This window comes from Trachypithecus francoisi, unplaced genomic scaffold (assembly GCF_009764315.1).
Source record: "Trachypithecus francoisi isolate TF-2019V2 unplaced genomic scaffold, Tfra_2.0 Lachesis_group3, whole genome shotgun sequence".
Classification (NCBI taxonomy): Eukaryota; Metazoa; Chordata; class Mammalia; order Primates; family Cercopithecidae; genus Trachypithecus; species Trachypithecus francoisi.
The window spans coordinates 112,645,677-112,666,025 of NW_022681468.1; the positions used below are offsets into that span (position 1 = coordinate 112,645,677).

General features: G+C 38.0%; 1 protein-coding gene across 2 annotated transcripts in view; it reads left to right on the forward strand.

Annotated features, from left to right (window-relative positions):
* ETFA (electron transfer flavoprotein subunit alpha) overlaps positions 1–20,349 on the forward strand; it is a 105,899-nt gene that overhangs the window by 37,195 nt on the left and 48,355 nt on the right. For both annotated transcript variants that reach the window (XM_033189319.1, XM_033189320.1), the window contains one exon: positions 2,361–2,443. In XM_033189319.1, the coding sequence (XP_033045210.1) occupies positions 2,361–2,443 (83 nt within the window). The remainder of the gene's footprint in view (positions 1–2,360; positions 2,444–20,349) is intronic.

The window sequence follows — 20,349 nt, forward strand, 5'->3', positions numbered from 1 at the left end:
TAAGGTCTCTAATGAATAAAGAGCAAGTAAGATGTGCAATATAAGCAGAGGGCTAGAAATCCAAGAAAGAAACAGAAATACTAGAGATAAAAAACATTGTAGCAGAAATGAAGAATACCTTTTAAGGACTGCTTAGTAGACTGGATATGGCTGAGGAAAGAATCTCTGAGCTCTAGGATCTCAGTAGAAACCTCCAGAACTGAAAAACGAAGAGAAAAAGAACCAGAAGAAGAAGAAAAACAGAAAACCTGAACTGTAATATCTAACAATTGTGGAACAGCTACTAAGAGTATAACGTGTAATGGGAATACTAGAAGAGGAGAGAAAGGAGCAGAAGCAATATCTGACTGAGGATTTCCCCCACATTAATGTCAGATACCAATCCACAGATCTAGGAAGCTCAGAGAACACCAAATATAAATGCCAGAAGAACTTCACCTATGCCTATCATTTGCAAACTACAGAAAATCAAAAATAAAGAACAAATACTGAAAGAAGCCAGAGGGGAAAATCCACCATACCTATAAAGAGCAAAGATAATAATTACATCCGATCTCTTTTCAGAAACCATGCAAGCAAGAAGAGAGTGCAGTAAAATGTTTAAAGTGCTGAGAGAAAACACCCACCAACATAGGATTTTATACCCTGTGAAATTATCCTTTAAAAATGAAAGAGAAATAAAAGACTTTCTCAGACAAAAATTGGCAGAATATGTCATAGACTTGCAAGAAATGTTAAAAGTTCTTCTAGAGAGAAGGAAATGGTAGAGGTCAAAAACTCTGATGTATATAAAGCAAGTGAGAGCATTGAAGAGGGAATGAGTGAAGGTAAAATAAGTTTTAGTTTTCTTAATCTAATAGGTTACAGTTTGTTTAAAATAATAACATTGTATTCAATTACATATGCTCGTGTAATACAATTACTTATGTGCTCATATATGAGTGAAATGAATCACAATGTAAGAAACAGGAGATAGGGATTAGGATTATCTTGTTATTTAATGGTATTTGTACCACCTGTGAAGTAGTAAAGTGTTATTTGAAAGTGGACTTGGATTAGTTGTAAATGAATATTGCAAACTCTAGGACCACCACTAAAGTAAAACAAAAATACAACTAATAGCTAAGAAAAGAGACAAAATGGAATTATTTAAAATGCTCAGTAGGTGGAAGACAAAAATAGGAAAAAAGAAGAAGGGCAACAAATAGCCGTTACAAATATGGTAGATATTAATCCAACTATGTCAGTCTTTACTTTCAACATCAGTAGTGTAAATGCACCAATTAACGATAAAGATTGTCATAGTGGATGAAAAAGTAAGACCCAACTATATGGTGTCTACAAGAAACCCACTTTAAATATAAAAATACATATACATATAAAGTAAATGAGTGTAGAGAGATATACCATGGTGGTGCTAATTGAAAGAAAGCAGGAATAGCTATATTAATTTCAGATGGAGCCAATTTAAAGTTAAGTTTTATTAGGTAAATAAAACCTGAGTTTTAATAAACTTAAAGTTTTAAGTTCTAAAACTTACATTTCAATAAAACTTAATATAACTTAAGTTTTGCTGATATTGGGCTCTGTATTCCAGAAATCACAGTGTAAGGGTCAGGAATATGGGAGGTGGGTGCAGGTTAGGGAGCATGCAGAGCATTATGGGGATCAGTGTATAGGTTATGAAGGATAACCTTTGAGTTTGGGACTTGTGGGGACAGACATAAATGAAGGGCAGGGTGTAACTAGTCCCGGCTGACTCAAGATAGTGGTGGTGAGGCTGTGCGTGTTTGGAGGTGGTCAGTTGTATTGTCTATGGCTCCCTCTGTCCTTTTCAGCTTGAGATGAAGAGGCCTGAGGCTCATTCTTGACTCCTGCTGGGGAAGCGGTTGTTTTACTCCAAGTATAGGGCTCATTGTTGACTCCTGTTGAATGAAAATAGAAAGCCAGTTAAATTTTATTTATTAATTTGATAGCAAATATTGGTTAAACCTTCATCTTGTTATTTGTAACTCTTTATCCAGTATCTTCTCTTTATAGTATTACAAGAGGTACTATTGTAAGACCTTTCTTCAAAACTTGTGAAGTTGTTACTTAAAGGAGCATTATATAATGACATTCTAAACATTATAGTGTAAAGTTTATGAATGCCTTTTTGATAAAGCATGCAGAAGAGTTAAGCCCAAATTAAAATCTGAAATACTTGGGTGTAAAAAGAAGTTTTTCCTTGAAGTTTTCTGTATAAAATATACTAGTACTTAGAATTCTAAATCACTGTCTTTGTTTACAGTTATCAGGGAATATCCTAACTAGCTGAATAGTAGAGCTTGAAAAAAATGACAAATATTTTTTCCACTTAGTTGGTGCTTCCCGTGCTGCTGTTGATGCTGGCTTTGTTCCCAATGACATGCAAGTTGGACAGACAGGAAAAATAGTAGCACCGGTAAGTGTTGTAATAAAATATGCTGTGCCAAATGTTATAGGGATAAGTACTGTATGTATTTGTTGAACAGTGATCTCAGTGATTTATCTTACTCAGTGTTCCTGAGCAGTTAGCCAGTATCATGGTGAATATGTCATTTTCACAAGATCTGTGTAGTTCTTGGTCTCGGTAAAATGCCTAGCAGTTCTTAAATCCAGCTTATTTTTCAAGTATTTTAAAGCAGTGGAACATTTTATCAAATTAAGTCATATTATATCAAATAAAACATTGATAAAAGCAGCATTTTATCAACTCAAATTTGTAAGTTCACATTGATAGCATTTATTTGCCACAAAGCCTTTAGAGATTTATAAATTCAGTGAGAACAATGAACCTATTTTAATGAACACAGAATTTTGAAATTGGGAGCTGTGAATGACAGTTTTAGTCTTACATCTTCCTGAACACCAAGTTTATTTCTGTATTTTATCTTACAGTATGAATTCCAGAAAATTCTGTTTTACACAGATAAGTGATACTAGAATATTCTTCAGTTAAGCCTATCTAAAACTTAAAAAGGAAGAGCAGGAAATTTTGGTCTCAAAGTTGAATCACTAACAGTTGATAATGACTGTTTATATTTCTTAGGTGATACAGATTTTCAGTGAATAGGAGTCTCAGCCAGTTTAAACTTGTATAGTATGCACGAAAACATGTTTTTTATATATTTCAAAACAATATGTAGTCTTGTCCATTAAAAAAAAACTTACATCCCAGTGCTTTATTCTATGAGATATTCATTCACAATTTTAAGATACTGTAGTCAACATTTTCAAGGCTTATTTTTGAAGCTTGTTTTGAAGTATTTGTTCAAGTCTTTTGCCTGTTTAAAACTTGAGTTCTTTTTATCTTCTCTTTGTAGGAGTTTTTTATATAACCTACATAAAAATTCTTTGTCAGATATGTGTTGTATTTTTCCCATGCTAGAGCTTCCCATTCATTTTCTTTTGATGAGTGGAGATTTCTAATTTTGATAGTCTAATGTACCAGTCTTTCTTCTTATGGTTAATACGTTTTGTGTTATTCAACTTACTTGAAGTCAGAAAAGAAGATTTAAAGCTTTAAATACATACTAGAACTACTCATAAATTAAGTCACATGATCATGTGGCCTGTTTGCTTGTCATACTGAATTAGGCTGTGAGAGTGGATTTATTGAGCTGATGAGCTTGAGCCTTCCTTGACATTTAATGAGCTCTAGCACACATGCATATGCGTATATATTTTGAGAGACAAGGTCTTGCTGTGTTACCTGGGCTGGAGTGCAGGGGTTGGTCACAGGCATGATCATAACACACCACAGCCTCTTAACTCCTAGCCTCAATTAATCCTCCCACCTCAGCCTCTTGAGTGGCTGGGACTACAGGTATGTGCCACCATGCCTGACTGGCACACACATTATTTGTGGAAATCTTTCAATTTTACATGAGTAGACATCTGTAGGCCTGATTTCATAAAAGATCAGCAGATTCACAACCTTCTTAACCAAAAATATGTCTACAAGAAATTCAGGCTGGGCACAGTGGCTCATGCCTGTAATCCCAGCACTTTGGGAGGCTGAGGTGGGCGGATCATGAGGTCAGGAGATTGAGATCATCCTGGCTAACGTGGTGAAACCCTGTCTGTACTAAAACTACAAAAAAATTAGCCCGGCGTGGTGGCATGTGCCTGTACTCCCAGCTACTGGGGGGGTTGAAGCAGGAGAGTTGTTTGAACCCAGGAGGCGAAGGTTGCAGTGAGCCGAGATTGTGCCACTGCACTCCAGCCTGGGCGACAAGAGCAAGACTGTGCCCCCCCCCCAAAAAAAGAGGAAATTCAAAGATATACACTGAAGTGACAGAGACTTATTTTGACTGACAGAGAGCGTTTGTAGTTATCAAATAGAAGAGTGGCAGGGAGTGGCTGGTGGTATCCTTTCCTATATTGAAAATAAATGGCATACAATCAGCATTATTCAGTATTACTCTTATGGATATAGAACCATTGCAATTTTTTTTCGTAAGGAAATGTATTAAATGCTTTGAAGACTTTGACATAAACTATACAGCCTCCGAGAGAATTTTGATTCATTAACTCGGGTATGTGTGTATATATATACATATATATACGCACACACATACATACATATGTGTTTGCATATATATGTGCATACATATATACACACATAATTTATGTATGTACATTCTGTTAAGGAACTGAAACTGTTTTTGGAAACTGTATCTCAAATTTGCAGAAAACTTACAGAACAAAAAACCTTTATTTTTATGGGCCATTTGAGTAAGTTGCTGTGACCATCCCCAAATATGTTATATAGCACATTCTCCTAATAACCACAATACAACTTTTTAAATTAGGATATCAACATTGATACATAATACCATCTAAGCATCAGACCCTGACATTCAGGTTTTGCCTATTATTCCAAAAATGTCCTGTATAGCAAAAGGATATAGTGCAGAGTCACATGTTACATTTTAACTGTCATGTGTCCTTCAATCTTAAATATTAATGGTTCCACAGTCTTACCTTCACTTCATGAGGAAACTGTGAAGATTACCAGACAGCTGTTTTATAGAATGTCCCTCAGTTTGGATTTGTCTAATGTCTTCAATTTACGTTATATATCTTGAACAGGAATACCACAGAAGTGATACCTCATCCTATCAGATGGTATACAATTTCATTTGATCTTTCATTAATGGTTTTCACTTTGATTAAGGCAGTGTGTGCCAACTTCTCCATGGTAAAGTTACTTTTCCTATTGTAATACGTATTTTATATGGAGGTACTTTTCCTATTGTAATACGTATTTTATATGCAGTTTTCCTCAAACTTTTTTTTTTTTGAGACAGTCTCTCTCTGTCGCCAAGGCTGGAGTGCAGTGATGTGATCTCGACTCAATGGAACCTCTGCCTCCAGGGTGCAAATGATTCTCATGTCTCAGCCTCCTGTGTACCTTGGATTACAGGCATGCACCAACCCACCCAACTAATTTTTGTATTTTTAGTAGAGACTGGGTTTTGCCATGTTGGCCAGGCTCGTCTGGAACCCCTGGCCTCAAGGGATCCACCCACCTCGGCGTCCCAAAGTGCTAGGATTACAGGCGTGAGCCACCATGCCCGGCCATAAACTTTTGATTTATTCATTTATTTATATCAGTATGGACTTATGGTACCTATTTTATTCAATGGGCAAAAATCTATGGTTGTCATTATTATTGATGTATGAATTGTCCCATGTTTGGCTAGTGAGAGGCCCTCTGTGTCTTTTTGACGTGTTCTCATCATTCTTTGAATCCTTTTTTACTTCCTGAAGACAAGATGTTCCAGGCTCATTTTGTATTTTTCCTATCCCATCTCTGGAATCAGTCATTTCTCCAAGGAATCCTGGATCCTTTTGCTGAAGAAAAGTATTTAGAAGCCAATGTCTCAATGCTAGATGCTCCCATGACATCTCAGTGAAAAAAGCTAGAGAATGTGTGTAGGCATGTGTATGTCTAGGCAAATATATGCATATATATATATTTATATACATATACAAACACATTTACATTTTATTTATATATGAGTTGTATATGTTGGAAACTGTAAGTATCCACTGATATCTCCAATTCTGGTCTCATACCACAGGGTTAATTCTGGTTTTCTCCCTTTTCCTATTTGTATGTGCCTTTCTCCTATGGTGAGAAACCTAGACCCTGCCAGTACTCTACCCTGCACAGACGCCCTCTTTGCCTCACTTGAGCTCCAGCACCTGGAACCGAACAGTCTTCCTGTATAGATACTCTCCCTACCCTACTTGGACTCTGGCATATCTGTCTAGGTAGCTGTTTCCCAAGGTGGCTGCACAATTTTACACTCGTACCAACTATGTATGTGGGTTCTAGTTGCTCCTCATTTTCACCATTTGGTGTTTTATACATTTTGATGGATGTTATTGGTTCTAATTTGCATTTCCCTGCAATTAATCTAATGCTCATCTAATGATGATGAGCACTGTTGTATTATTGGCCCTTTAAACATCTTCCTTATGAAGTGCCTGTTCAAATCTTTTGCCCCTTTTTTTAATTGAATTGCTTGTTTTCATTATTGAGTTGACACATTTTATATATTCTTTTACAAGTTTCTTGTTATGTATGGGTTTTACAAATATTTTTTCCCAGTCCATGGCTTACCTATTTATTTTCTTAATGGTATCAAATTGAGGGAATTCCTTTGTTTCTAATTTGCTGAGAGTTTTATGAATGTGTGTTGAATTTTGTCAGATGTTTTCTGCATCTGTTGAGATGATTGGATAGCTTTTTGTTGGGGTGATCAGACCCAACACCAGGCCATGGGGGCTATGAAGTCCGGCAGAGTCAAAGGAATGAGAAAAGACAGGTTAAGAGAGAACGTGGGAACGGGGGCCAGTGCTAGTATGGAGGCTGCCAAGGCCCCAAGCTCTGGGAGCCCATGCTATTTATTGGTGATCAAACAACAAAACAGGTGGTGAGGATGTGGAGGTTGAAAGGAAGCGATGTATCAAGCGAATGAGCTATAGCTGTGATGGTTTAGCATTTTCTTTGAAACATGGCTACTTGAGATAATGGGTGTGCTAGAAGCAAGGAGCCAGCAAGTTTAGACACGTTCCCAAGGCCACAAGGTATTTTAGACCCTGGACCCCAGACATATTCCAAGATTTTTTTATATTATGTCAGACATGCAAGCCCTGCCTCAGCTTCTCTCCCAACACTCAACTTTTCTCCCAACATGCCCCCCTTTTCTTTTTTGTAAAACCACCACAGCTATCATTGCTTGTTCTCGAGGGTGGCTTTCTTTCCAGTGGTGGCTTCCGCATCTGCAGACTAAAAGGAGACAGCACAAGCACATAATTATTGGAACAAAATCTGCAAGTGTAGAGCTTCCAATGGCCTTAATCCATTTAAGAGGATTGATTGTAGACAACCCATCAGCTATCTTGTTGAAAATATCAGTTGCAGGGAGCAGATTCAAGTGAGCCTGAAAGGCTTCAAAAACCTGGTCTTATAGTTTTACAGTATCGAGGGTGAGATTTTCATCTCTGTCCTCCAGATGGCATTTAAGAGTAACATAACACTTACAATAGATGTTGGAGAGGATGTGGAGAAATAGGAACACTTTTACACTGTTGGTGGGATTGTAAACTAGTTCAACCATTATGGAAAACAGTATGGCGATTCCTCAAGGATCTAGAACTAGATGTACCATATGACCCAGCCATCCCACTACTGGGTATATACCCAAAGGATTATAAATTACTCTACTACAAAGACACATGCACACGTATGTTTATTGCGGCACTATTCACAATAGCAAAGACTTGGAATCAACCCAAATGTCCATCTGTGACAGACTGGATTAAGAAAATGTGGCACATATACACCATGGAATACTATGCAGCCATCAAAAAGGATGAGTTTGCGTCCTTTGTAGGGACATGGATGCAGCTGGAAACCATCATTCTTAGCAAACTATCACAAGAAGAGAAAACCAAACACCGCATGTTCTCACTCATAGGTGGGAACTGAACAATGAGATCACTTGGACTCGGGAAGGGGAACATCACACACTGGGGCCTATCATGGGGAGGGGGGAGGAGGGAGGGATTGCATTGGGGAGTTATACATGATATAAACGTTATGCACATGTACCCTAGAACTTAAAGTATAATAAAAAAGAAAAAAAAGAAAAAAAAAAGAAAAAAAAAAAAAAAAAAAAAAAAAAAAAGAGTAACATAACACAACTTTGAATCCAAAAGGTCCTCTTTTTGTTTTTGAATTAATTGAGCAAGGCAGTTGCAGGCTATGCAGCCCTTAATTGCCAGTTGGTGATCCAGCTTCATTTTTTTAGCCCTTACTCAAAATGGAGTTGCTCTGGTTTGAATGCTTCTTACATATTTCCCCTTTCCCTTTTACAAGGGGACCCTTAATTCTAAGGGTTGCAGAAGGATGAAGGTCTGTCTTCTGTAACTTCTTCATGCTGAATAGGGGCAATGATACTCCTGCCTACCTATTGGGGTCTTTTGTATTTAGGGTAGAGAGGAATTCAGTCAGAAAACATTGGTCCGTTAAGCATCTGTTGTACCTCTGAATCCCAGCAAAAGGTAAAACCCTGGCACTCCAGCAGTTTGTCAGCTTCCTGTGTGGTTTTCTTGATCTATCCCATGTTATGGGGGTTGATGTCAGCATGACTCTGGTTGGTCCTTGTTCCATCTTTGTATTCAGATTCAACTGTCTTATGGCTCATACTGGGGGAACCTGGTCCATGGTTGGGATCCATGGGTCCCTCTAGTCTCCTGTTCCATGGTCATACACATCTTGAGGGCACCCACATGGTGTGTTCATCTCCTGCAAAAATACAAACATGCCCTTACCCCTACGTTAGTAAATCTACTGAAACAGAAGCAAAGGCTTTTTTATTTTTATTTTTATTTTGCTGTAGCTGGGAGGCATGCCATTGCTGAAGCATTTGTAACAGCTTCTGCCTCTTTGGTTAATTACCGTGGGGTAAATGTTACCATTGGTAATGAGAAGAAGGCTTTTTCTGATTAACAAAAGGCATAGAGAAAGCAAATCAAGGCTTATCCTTCTTGTGCAATAGTATAGCAAAAAAAAAGCAATCCTTAAACCTTCAATTTGCACTGTACAGGTGGGTCCACTAGATGCTGTGGCTTATGATAGATCTTCAGATGTTTGGTAGGCACCTGATTGTCACCTGGAGAGACACAAGCAAATCCTCTTCCCCATATAATTATCTTTCCTTTTTCCCAGCTCTTTGTATGTACATCCCTCCATCCTATATCTTGTCCAGCCTTTTTATTTTCCTTTTGTCCTGTCAGGTGTTGTTCAGCTGCAGTCATGGGTTGTACTTTTTGTAAATTTAAAAACTTTAATGTTAATAAAGCTAAATGCAATTGCATATGCGGTGTCTTATATTCCTGGTCCCTTCCCTTTTACTTTTGTATTTGAGTTTTTAAAGTTGGATTTGCTCTTTAAGCAATGTCAGTTTGAAAAACTTGTCGAGGTCCTGCAAATGAGGATTTTCCATTACTAGATTCATCAGTAAAAACAGTAATGGCCACTGCAATAGGGGCTTTTTGAGTAATAGAAGGCAGTATCCAATATGTTAATTATAGAAATTGAAATATCTTAGATTTAGGGTAATGATTATCAAGAATGCCAACTGGCCAAATTAACTTGCCATTCTTGGGAATTAATGTAGGCTTGTTGAATTTGTTGTTTTGTTAATGAAACCATAATCTGATTTAGATCATATCCCCTTGGCTTTGTTGTGGGCAGCCGCGTTTGTCCTACTAGCAAAGCAATTTGTTCTAAGTACAGAGTGAGCGTTTTGGTTGTATTGTGAGGTAGAAAAAACCACTCAACCAGATCATCCTGTTGACCTATAAACTCCTGTAGGCAAATGCTTAGTAGGAAAAACTAAAAACTGTAATGGCTGTATCGGATTAATTTGTTCTACTTGTGCTTGCTGAATTTTTTTCCTCAATTAATGGAAGTTCCTCCAATGCTTCTTTGGACAGGGAGCATTTACTGTTAAGGTTAGAATCACCTTGTAAAGTAGAAAAGAGATGAGACATAGCATAGGTAGGAATGCCTAAAGTTGCATGAATCCAATTAATGTCTCCTAATAATTTTTGGAAATCATTTAAGGTTTTTAAATTATCTCTTCAAATTTGAACTTTTTTTTTTTTTTTTTTGAGACAGAGTCTCGCTTTGTCGCCCAGGCTGGAGTGCAGTGGCGCGATCTCGGCTCACTGCAAGCTCCACCTCCCGGTTTCACACCATTCTTCTGCCTCAGCCTCCTGAGTTGCTGGGACTACAGGCACCCACCCCCACACCTGGCTAATTTTTTTTGTATTTTTAGTAGAGATGGGATTTCACTGTGTTAGCCAGGATGGTCTTGATCTCCTGACCTCGTGATCTGCCCGCCTCAGCCTCCCAAAGTGCTGGGATTATAGGCGTGAGCCACCGTGCCCGGCCAAATTTGAACTTTTTGAGGCTTAATAGCACTTTGTTCTGCCTTCATTCCTAGATATTCAAAGGCAGTAGAAGTTTGGATTTTATCGGGGCTATAATTAACCCTGCTACATTTATGGCCTTTTCTGTTTGTAGCACAACATCAATTCTTCCCTAGTTTCAGCTGCACACAAAATATCATCCATGTAATGGATACTATACCATTTTTTAAACTGTTCTCTAACTCACTTAATAGCTTTGCCAACTTAAGTTTGACAAACAGTTGGGCTATTTAACATGCCTTGTGGCAGTACTTCCCAATGGTATCAGTCTGCTGGTTCATTATTATTTATGGCGGGAACAGTAAAAGCAAATTTTTCATAATCTTGGGCAGCTAAAGGAATGGTAAAAAAGCAGTCCTTTAGATCTATTGCTATAGAAGCCAGTATTTTAGAATCATTGTTGGGGAGGGCAGCCCTGGTTGTAGCATGCCCATGGGTTGAATTACAGCATTTAACAGCCCTCAAATCTGTTAGCATTCTCCATTTACCAGATGTTTTCTTAATGACAAATACAAGAGAATTACGAGGGGAGAAAGTAGTCACTGTATATCCCTTTTGTAATTGTTCCTGCACCAGTTCTTTTAAAGCCTCCAGTTTTTCCTGTTTCAGCCACCATTGCTCCACCCAAACTGGTTTGGCAGTTAGCCAAACAAGAGGAATGGGAGCCAGAGGCTCAACAATGGCTGCTCCTAAAAATGATACCCCAATCCAGTCTGACCTGTTTATCCTTCTGAAGGTTCTGATTGGCTGTTTTAATTTTTTCCTAGTCCTTCTCCCCAGCAATATCCCGCATTTTTCATTTGTCCACTATTATTACTATATTGATCCATAAGAATAGATATTTCAGCACTGCATTGTTGCAATAAGTCTCTACCCCATAAATTGACAGGAATAGGTGTAATAATAGGTTGGATGGTCCCTGGCCATCCCGCCCTTGACATGGTGAAATCAAGGAACTTTGAAAAACTTCTGAGGCAGTCCCTACACCAGCGATACCCATGGAAGTCTTTTGTTTAGGCCAGTGTTGGGGCCACTGATTTAAAGCAATAATAGAGACATCAGCTCCAGTATCTACTAGTCCTTCAAAATCCTTTCCTGAATAATTACTATATGAATAGGTCTTTTGTCAGACATTTGATTAACCCAATATAAAGCTTTTCCTGCTGGATTAGTACTACCAAAGCCTCCTATTCTTTTCACTGTGCTGCTGCTTAGTTTTATGTAGGGAACAGCAACAACTGAGCAATTCATTCTCCTGGGGAGACAGACCATGGAGCTGAGGAACTAATAACTAGTTGTATCTCTCTCATACTCAGAGTCAGTTATTCCCATATGCACAGTGATACCTTTTAAATTTAGACTAGACCTTCCAAGTAATAGACTGTTCCTGAGGGTAAGGGTCTCCTAACTCCCATGGGGACCTTCTTTGGTGGCTCCCCAGGAAGTAAAGAGACAGGAATTGTGCTGCAGAGGTCTACAGGGGACCTGCTGAGGCGGGGGACAATTGTATGGTTTGTAAGGGCGCTGGCTCTGCCGGATATGCCTTGGTTTGTTTGGGCCCCTCTTCTTGTTTCGCAAAAGAGGTTGTCCATCTTTGCTAAATTTAGAATGACACTGATTTGCCCAGTGGTTGCCTTTCTTACACTGGGGACATACCCTGGGACTTTTCTGTTGATTGATGGTAGTGGTTTTTCCTTTTGATTTCCTTTTCTACGTTCCTGTTTTGTGTGTCCAAATTGCCCACAATTAAACCAAGAGCCTGAGAAATAGGGCATATTCTTTCCTACTTTCAATTCAGCCATAGCCTGAGCTAAAAGAGTAGCCTTATGTAAGTTACCTCCAATGCCATCACAAGCCTTAATATATTCAGCTAAATGAGCCTTCCCTCTCAGGTGTCTAATAACTGTTTGACACTCTGCATTAGCATTATCATATGCAAGAAGCTGTATTATAACATCCTGAGCTGTTTTATCAATTATGGCTTTATACACAGCCTCTTGGAGCCAAGCAATAAAATCAATATATAGTTCTTTAAGTCCTTGTCAGACAGAACTGAAAGAAGGATATTTTTCTCCTGTAACATTTATCCTTTCCCATGCCCGTAATTACCCACACAGAGCACAGCTGAACAATGGCAACATCCTCCATTACTGCTTGATTCTCTAATCTACATCAATTAGGGCCAACTCCCATTAACTGTTCAACGGAAACAGGCACAGGTGGCTGCACTTGTGTGTTTTCCCTTGCTTGAGTTTGAGCTTAGTTAGCCCACCAGGTTTTAAACTGCAAGTACTGGGACGGAGTGAGAAAGTATCCCAATCATATGGTATTAACCTATTATCAAGAGCCACATTTTTCAACAAAGTTTGCACAAAAGGAGAGTTCAGTTCATATTGACTAATGGCTTGCTTAAATTCCTTTAAAACTTAAAGGAAAAGTGGCCCAATTAGCTATATTCTGTCCTCCTTGCTGGGTTATAGTAACTGGAAATTGCCATGCTTCAGGGTCTCCCTCAGCTCTAGCTTTTTAAATAGAATTTCGTATAGCACCACCAATTGCTCCAGGTTTTAATGTTGCAACTATAGGAGCAGTAAGTTTTCAGCTAATTCATTTTCTCGCCCAGTAAGCGGGGAGAGAGGAAGTGGAAGTGGCCATTCACTTAATTCAGCAGGTGGCGCTGACGTGCTAGTAAAACATACTTTTTAAAGTTTTCTTTTCTTTAATCTCCTCCGGTTAGCTGTTTCTCACACTCTGAAGTTTTTTACACTCGTTGTCCTCTTCCCCATCTGAATCCACCTCATCATCTGTTTGAAATGGCTCAAGAACTGCCTTTATTAGCACCTACTTTGACCAAATGGAAACTGGAGTTTTTGCTCCATCTTTATATGCCTTTTTAAAATCTCTTCCAGTTCTCTCCCATTCATCCAATTCCATAGTCCCTTGTTCCGGAGACCATGGGCAAAACTGCTTTACTGTACTAAAGAGTGATACATTCTGAGTACTAACTTTCACTCTTCTTCGTAATAAATGCCTTAAGAAATTCAAATAAGCAGAATGTTTGCTTTTACTTTGTCCCATTGTTACCCTGGTTCTTCCGAGCGCTCAGCTTCCCCACCAGGCTTCTTTCAGTCGTCCTCAGGTGTCCTCTGACGATGCATCCTCCGCTTTGACGTACTCTAGTGTTCCTTCACTGGGGTCTTCGTTGCCCCATGTTGGTGCCACAAATGTTAGAGTGATCAGACCCAACACCAGGCCGTGGGGGCTGTGAAGTCCGGTGGAGTCAAATGAATGAGAAAAGACAAGAGAGAAGGTGGGACCAGGGGGCCAACGCTAGTATGGAGGCTGTGAAGGCCCCAAGCTCTGGGAGCCCACACTATTTATTGGTGATCAAACAAAGAAACAGGTGGTAAGGATGTGGGGGTTGAAAGGAAGTGGTTTATCAAGCAAATGAGCTACAGCTGTGATGATGTAGCTTTTTTTCTTTGAAACATATAGCTAGTTGAGATAATGGGAGTGCTAGAAGCCAGGAGCCAGCAAGTCTAGACACGTTCCAAAGGCCAGGAGGGGTTTTAGACTCTGGACCCTGGACATGTTCCAAGACTCTTTTATTATTATGTCAGACATGCAAGCCCTACCTCAGCTTCTCTCCCAACACTCAGCTTTTCTCCCAACACTTTTCTTTATTCTGTTAATATGGTGAATTATATTGTTTGATTTTCATATGTTAAACTACCTTGAATTACTGTGATAAACTGTAGTTGATCATGTTATCCTTTTAATATATAGCTGATTTTGATTTGCTGATACTGTGTTAAGAATTTTTGAATCTGTCTTTATCAGGATGTGCTGTAATTGTCTTTAAAAAAAATAACTGGAGTTTTGGTATCAGCATTATGCTAGCGTCATGAAATGGTTGGAAGATGTTTCTTCCTGCTTTATTTTATGAATGAGTTTGTGTAAGGTTGGTGTTTTGTTTTTTTCTTAAATGTTTGTTATAATTGATTAGTGCAGCCATATGGGCCTGGCATTTTCTTTCTTGGACTATTTGACAAAGAATGCAGTTCCTTTAATAGATTTGGGGCTATTCAGATTTTCCATTTTATTTTGGGTCAGTTTTGCTAATTGACCCATTTCTTCTAAATTGTCAAATGTGTTAGATGAAGTTGTTTATATTGCTTTTTTCTTTTATTGTATATAAGATCTGGAGTGATACTTCCTCTTTCATTTCTTACTAGTTTGTGTTTTTTCCTTTTTTGTTCTCCCCTCTTCATTATTCTAGCTAGGAGTTTATAAAAAGTTTTAAAAATGTTTTCAGTGATCCAACTTTCAAAAATAATAGCTTTGGCTGGGCACAGTGGCTCATGCCTATAGTCCCAGCACTTTGGGAGGTGGAGTTTTATTGAAATATAATTTACATACCATACAATGCATAGTGTTTGAAGTGTTTAACTCAATGGCTTTTAGGGTGTTCACAGAGTTGTACAATCTTTACCTCAATCAGTTTTAGAATATTTTTTTCATCACCCGTGAAAGGAACCCCATACTTATTTTCTTCCCAACTCCCTTAGTCCTAGGCAATTGCTCATCTTTGTCTCTATAGATTTGCCTATTCTAGATATTTTATATAAATGGAATCATATAATATTTGGTCTTTGTGACTAATTTCTTTCATTAGCATGATGTTTTCAAGGTTCATTTATGTCAAAGCACTTCTTTTTATTGTTGAATAGTATTCCATTGTATACCACATTTTATTTATCCATTCATCATTTGATGGACATTTGGGTGTTTTTACTTCTTAACTATTATGAATAATGCTGCTATGAACTCTTGCATACAAGTTTTTGTGTGGACTTATGTTTTCATTGCTCTTATGTATATACCTAGGAGTGAAATTGCTGGGTCACATAGTAACTCTGTGTTCAACCTTTAGAGCAACTTGTCCAAACCACAGCCCAGGATGGCTTTGAATGTAGCCCAACACAAATTCATAAACTTTCTTAAAACATTATGAGTTTTTTTTCTGTTTTTTGTTTTTTTTTGCTCATCAGTTATCGTTGGGTCTACTTCTTCCATGTGGCCCAGGAAAGCCAAAAGATTGGACACCCTGGTTTAGAGGAACTGCCAAACTGTTTTCCAGAGCAACTGCACCAACAATGAACGAACTTTTAGCTTTATTTTTTCTGTTGTCTCTTTTTCATTTTATTGATTTTTGCTCTTTATTTTCTTTCTTCTAATTACTTTGGGCTTACCTGGCTTTTAAGGTAGAACTTTACTAATTTTGTATTTGTCATATTTTAAAATACAAATATTAAAGCTATAAATTTTCCTCACAGTACTTTAGCTGCAGCCCACAGCTTTTGATACAGTTTCATCTTTCTTTTCAAAATATTTTCTAATTTAGAAATGTTTTATTTCTAGATATTTGTGTGTTTTTTCCCAGATGTCTTTCTGTTATTGGTTTCTAATTTAATTTCATTGTGGTCAGAGAACATATTTTATAATAGTTCACTCTTAAAATTTATTGAGACTTATTTTATGATCCAGCATATGCTCTATCTTGGTGAACATACCTTTTGCATTTGAAAAGAACAAGTATTCTGTAGTTGTTGGATGTAATGTTCTGTAAGTGTTAGGTAACAGGACGAGTCTGGATTGCAGCTTATTGTTCTTAAAGTTTTATTGGAATACAGCCATACTCATTAATACACTACCTTTTTTTTTCTTTTTTTTTCTTTTTTTGAGATAGAGTCTTGCTGTGTCACCCATGCTGGAGTGCAGTGCTGCGATCTCGGCTCACTGCAACCTCTGCCTCCTGGGCTCAAGCAATTCTCGTGTCTCAGCCTCCTGAGTAGCTCGGACTACGGGTGCACACTACCATGCCTGGCTAATTTTTTGTATTTTAGTAGAGACAGGGTTTCACCTTGTTGACCAGGCTGGTCTCAAACTCCTGAACTCAGGCAATCTGGCCACCGGCCTCCCAAAGTGCTGGGATTACAGGCATGAGCCACCACGCCCACCCTCATTCATATACTTCTTTGTCTATGTCTGCTTTTGCTTTACAAAAGAAAAATTGAGTGGTTAACAACAGAGACTTTAATAGCTGACAAAACCAAAAATACTTATTACCTAACCCTGTAGAGATAAAGTTTGCTAACTCCTACTCTGCATCTTTTATGCCCTTACCAAATTTTTTGATCTAGTTATTCTGTCACTTACTGGGAGAAGGTATTAAAAACTATGATTGTGGTTTTATCGGTTTCTCACTTTAGTTTTGTCAGTTTTGGCTTGATATATTTTGAAACTCTCATATTGGGACATTCATTCATGATTGATCTGTCTTCCTGATAAATTGACTATTTCTATTTTATTATTATCTAATTTTCCTCTTTGGTAGTACTCTGTCTTGAAGTCTACTTTGATATTAATAAAGACACTTCAGATTTCTTATGCTTACTCGTTGTATAGTGTATCTTTTTCTGTCCTTTTCAGTGTATATCTTTCTTTATATTTAAAATGTTTCTTACAGGTATGTATAGTTGAGTCTTGCTTTTTTAATCCATTCTGACCAGCTCTGATTTTTTTGTTTGTTTGTTTGAGAGGGAGTTGCGCTCTTGTTGCCCAGGCTGGAGTGCAGTGGCATGATCTCGGCTCACCGTAACCTCTGCCTCCTGGATTCAAGTGATTCTCCTGCTTCAGCCCCCTGAGTAGCTGGGATTACAGGCATGTACCACCACACCCGGTTAATTTTGAATTTTCAGTAGAGACGGGGTTTCTCCATTTTGGTCAGGCTGGTCTCGAACTCCCGACCTGAGGTGATCCACCCGCCTCGGCCTCCAAAAGTGCTGGAATTACAGGCATGAGCCACCACGCACAGCCTCAGCTCTGATTTTTCTGCTGGAGCTTTAAGGTCATTTATGTTTTTCTCTGACTGCTTTTAAGAATTTCTCTTTATCACTTGTTAAGCAATTGACTTATGATACATCTTGTAGTTTCCTTCTTATTTCCTGTTCTGTAGGGTTTTAATTTTATCAAATTTGTAAATTTTTTGATTATTATTTAATAAAAAAAATCCAAATAGCTTTTCTGCTCCAATTGCACATATATTAGGTCTCCTAAAGTTGTTCCACAGCTTACCAATGGTCTATTTTTTTCTTATTTTTTTTCTCTTTGTATTTCACTTTGAATAGTTTCTTTTGCTGTATTTTCAAGTCACGAATTTTTTTTTTTCTGCAGTGTCTAATTCCTTCCAGTATATTTTTATCACAGCCATTATAGCTTTTATCTCCAGAAGTTTGATTTGGACCATTTTATATCTTCCATTTTGCTACCTAACATTTGTAATTTTTCTCTACCTTCTTGGCCATCTGGGACATACTTAAAATAACTGTTAATATCCCTCTTTACAAATTCTTTCATCCTTGTCATTTGGGGATTTATATCAATTAGCTTTTCTTCTCATTATGGATCATCTTTAACTGCATCTTTGCATGCATTGGTAATTTTTTATTAGATGCCAGACATTGCAAATTCTCCCTTGCTGAATGCTAGATATTTTTGTATTCCCATATATATTTCTTTAAATTTTTAAAATTTCAGATTTTAAAAATTTGTACAAATTTATGGAGTACCTGTGAAATTTTATTACATGTATATAATGTGTTGTGATAAAGTCAGGGTATTTAGGATGTCCATCACCTGAGTGCAGTATATTTTTGTCAACTAACATCACCCTACTCTGCTGTCAAACACTGGATTTATTCCTTGTGTCTAAACGTATATTTGTACCCTTTAACCCATCTCTCTTTATCCTCCCCCATGTTCCCACTCACCCTTCCCCATCTCTGTTATTTGGCCTTCTACTCTACCTCCACGCAACCTAGTTTTTTAGTTTCCACATATACGTGAGAAGGTGTGATATTTGTCTCTTTGTGCCTGGCTTATTTCAGTTAAGATAATGACCTCCAGTTCTATCCCTGTTGCTGCAGCTAACGTGATTTTATTCTTTTTTATGGCTTTGTTCTAGGATGCAGTGGAAGTTATTTAGAAACAGTTTGATCCTTTCAGATTGTGCTTTTAAATATGAACTGTATCCTGGAAACTTGCTTAAGTTGGTAGGCTGGGGCGGTCACTGGGCTCATCTTGTTTGTTTCTCCTGGTGTTCGGATCTGTGCTGCCTAATATCCAATGTCAGAAAGCAATTGTTTCTTAAGTTTTGTCCAGTGTTTTAGTTATTTCAGGCAAAGGGTATATTCAATTCCTGTTACTACATCTTGGTGGGAAGTGATCATTCATAATAATTTTTACAGTTGGGTTTAGTTGTCATTTTGCTGTTTGTATCCTGTTAATCCCATCTGTTTTTGTTTGTATACTCACTTTGTTTTGTTCTGTTTCTCTGCTTCTCCTGTTCTGCCCTATTTTGGACCAGTTGAATATTTTAAATTCTTTTATTGGATTTTTAACTATACCTCTTTGCATTATTTTGTTTTTTAGTTATTTCTGTTGGGATTACAACACATTTAACTTTTCACGGTCTACAGAGAGTTAATATTGTACTAATTCATGTAAAATGTTGGAACCATATGCAATTGACCCTTGAACAACATGGGGGTTAGGGCCAATGACCCACTATGCAGTTGAAAATCTGTGTATAACTTTTGACTGCCCCTAAATTTAACAACTAATAGCTGTTGACCAGAAGCCTTGCCAATAACATAAACAGTTGATTATAACACACATTTTGTATGTTATGTATATTATATATTATGTTTTTATATTAAAATAAGCTAGAGAAAAGAAAGTGTTACTAAGAAGATTATAAGGAAGAGAAAATATATTTACTGTTCATTAAGTGGATGTAGATCATCATAAAGGTCTTCATCCTCATTGTCTTTATGTTGAGTAAGCTGAGGAGGAAGAGGGGTGCTTGATCTTGCTGTCTCAGGGATGGCAGAGACAGAAGAAAAGCTGCAGATAAGTGGACCTGCCCATTTCAAATCCATGGTCAACTGTGGTTCCATTTATTTCTCACCTTCATGCTCTGCTTGTCATCTGTATTATACCTCACAGTACAACGCCATAATTTTTATGTTAGGCATTCATGTATATTTTAAAGAAATTAAAATATGAAAAAAGATACACTTTAATAAAAATTTACTCTCTGCTGGGCATGATGGCTCATGCCTGTAATCCCAGTGCTTTAGAAGGCTGAGGCAGGTAGACTGTTTGAGCCCAAGAGTTAGAGACCAGCCTGGGCAACACAGGGAAACCCTGTCTCTACAAAAAAAATACAAAAATTAGCCAGCCATAGTGGTGTGCACCTGTAGTCCCAGCTACTTGGGAGGCTGAGGTGGAGGAATCGCTTGAGCTTGAGAGGCAGAGGTTGCAGTGAGCCAAGATTGAGCCACCGCACTCCAGCCTAGGTGCCAGAGTGAGGCTCTGTCCCCACCCCCTACCCCCCAAAAAATTACCCCCATATATTTACCATTTCTGGTAGCCTTCGTTCCATCTGAAGACTTGAGTTTCCTTCTTAGGTCATTTCATGTCCTTTATGTTTTGTAGTACTGGTATGATGGTAATGAATTCTGTTTTCATCAGTCTGCAAATACATTTATTATACTTTCATATAATTTCATATATATATATATATTTTTTTGAGTTGAGGTCTTGCTCTGTCACCCAGGTTGGAGCACAGTGGTGCTATCTTGGCTTACTGCAACCTCCACCTCTCAAGCTGAAGCAGCCCTCCCACCTCAGCCTCCTCAGTAGCTGGGACTTCAGGTGTGTGCCACTACACCTGGCTAATTTTTTGTA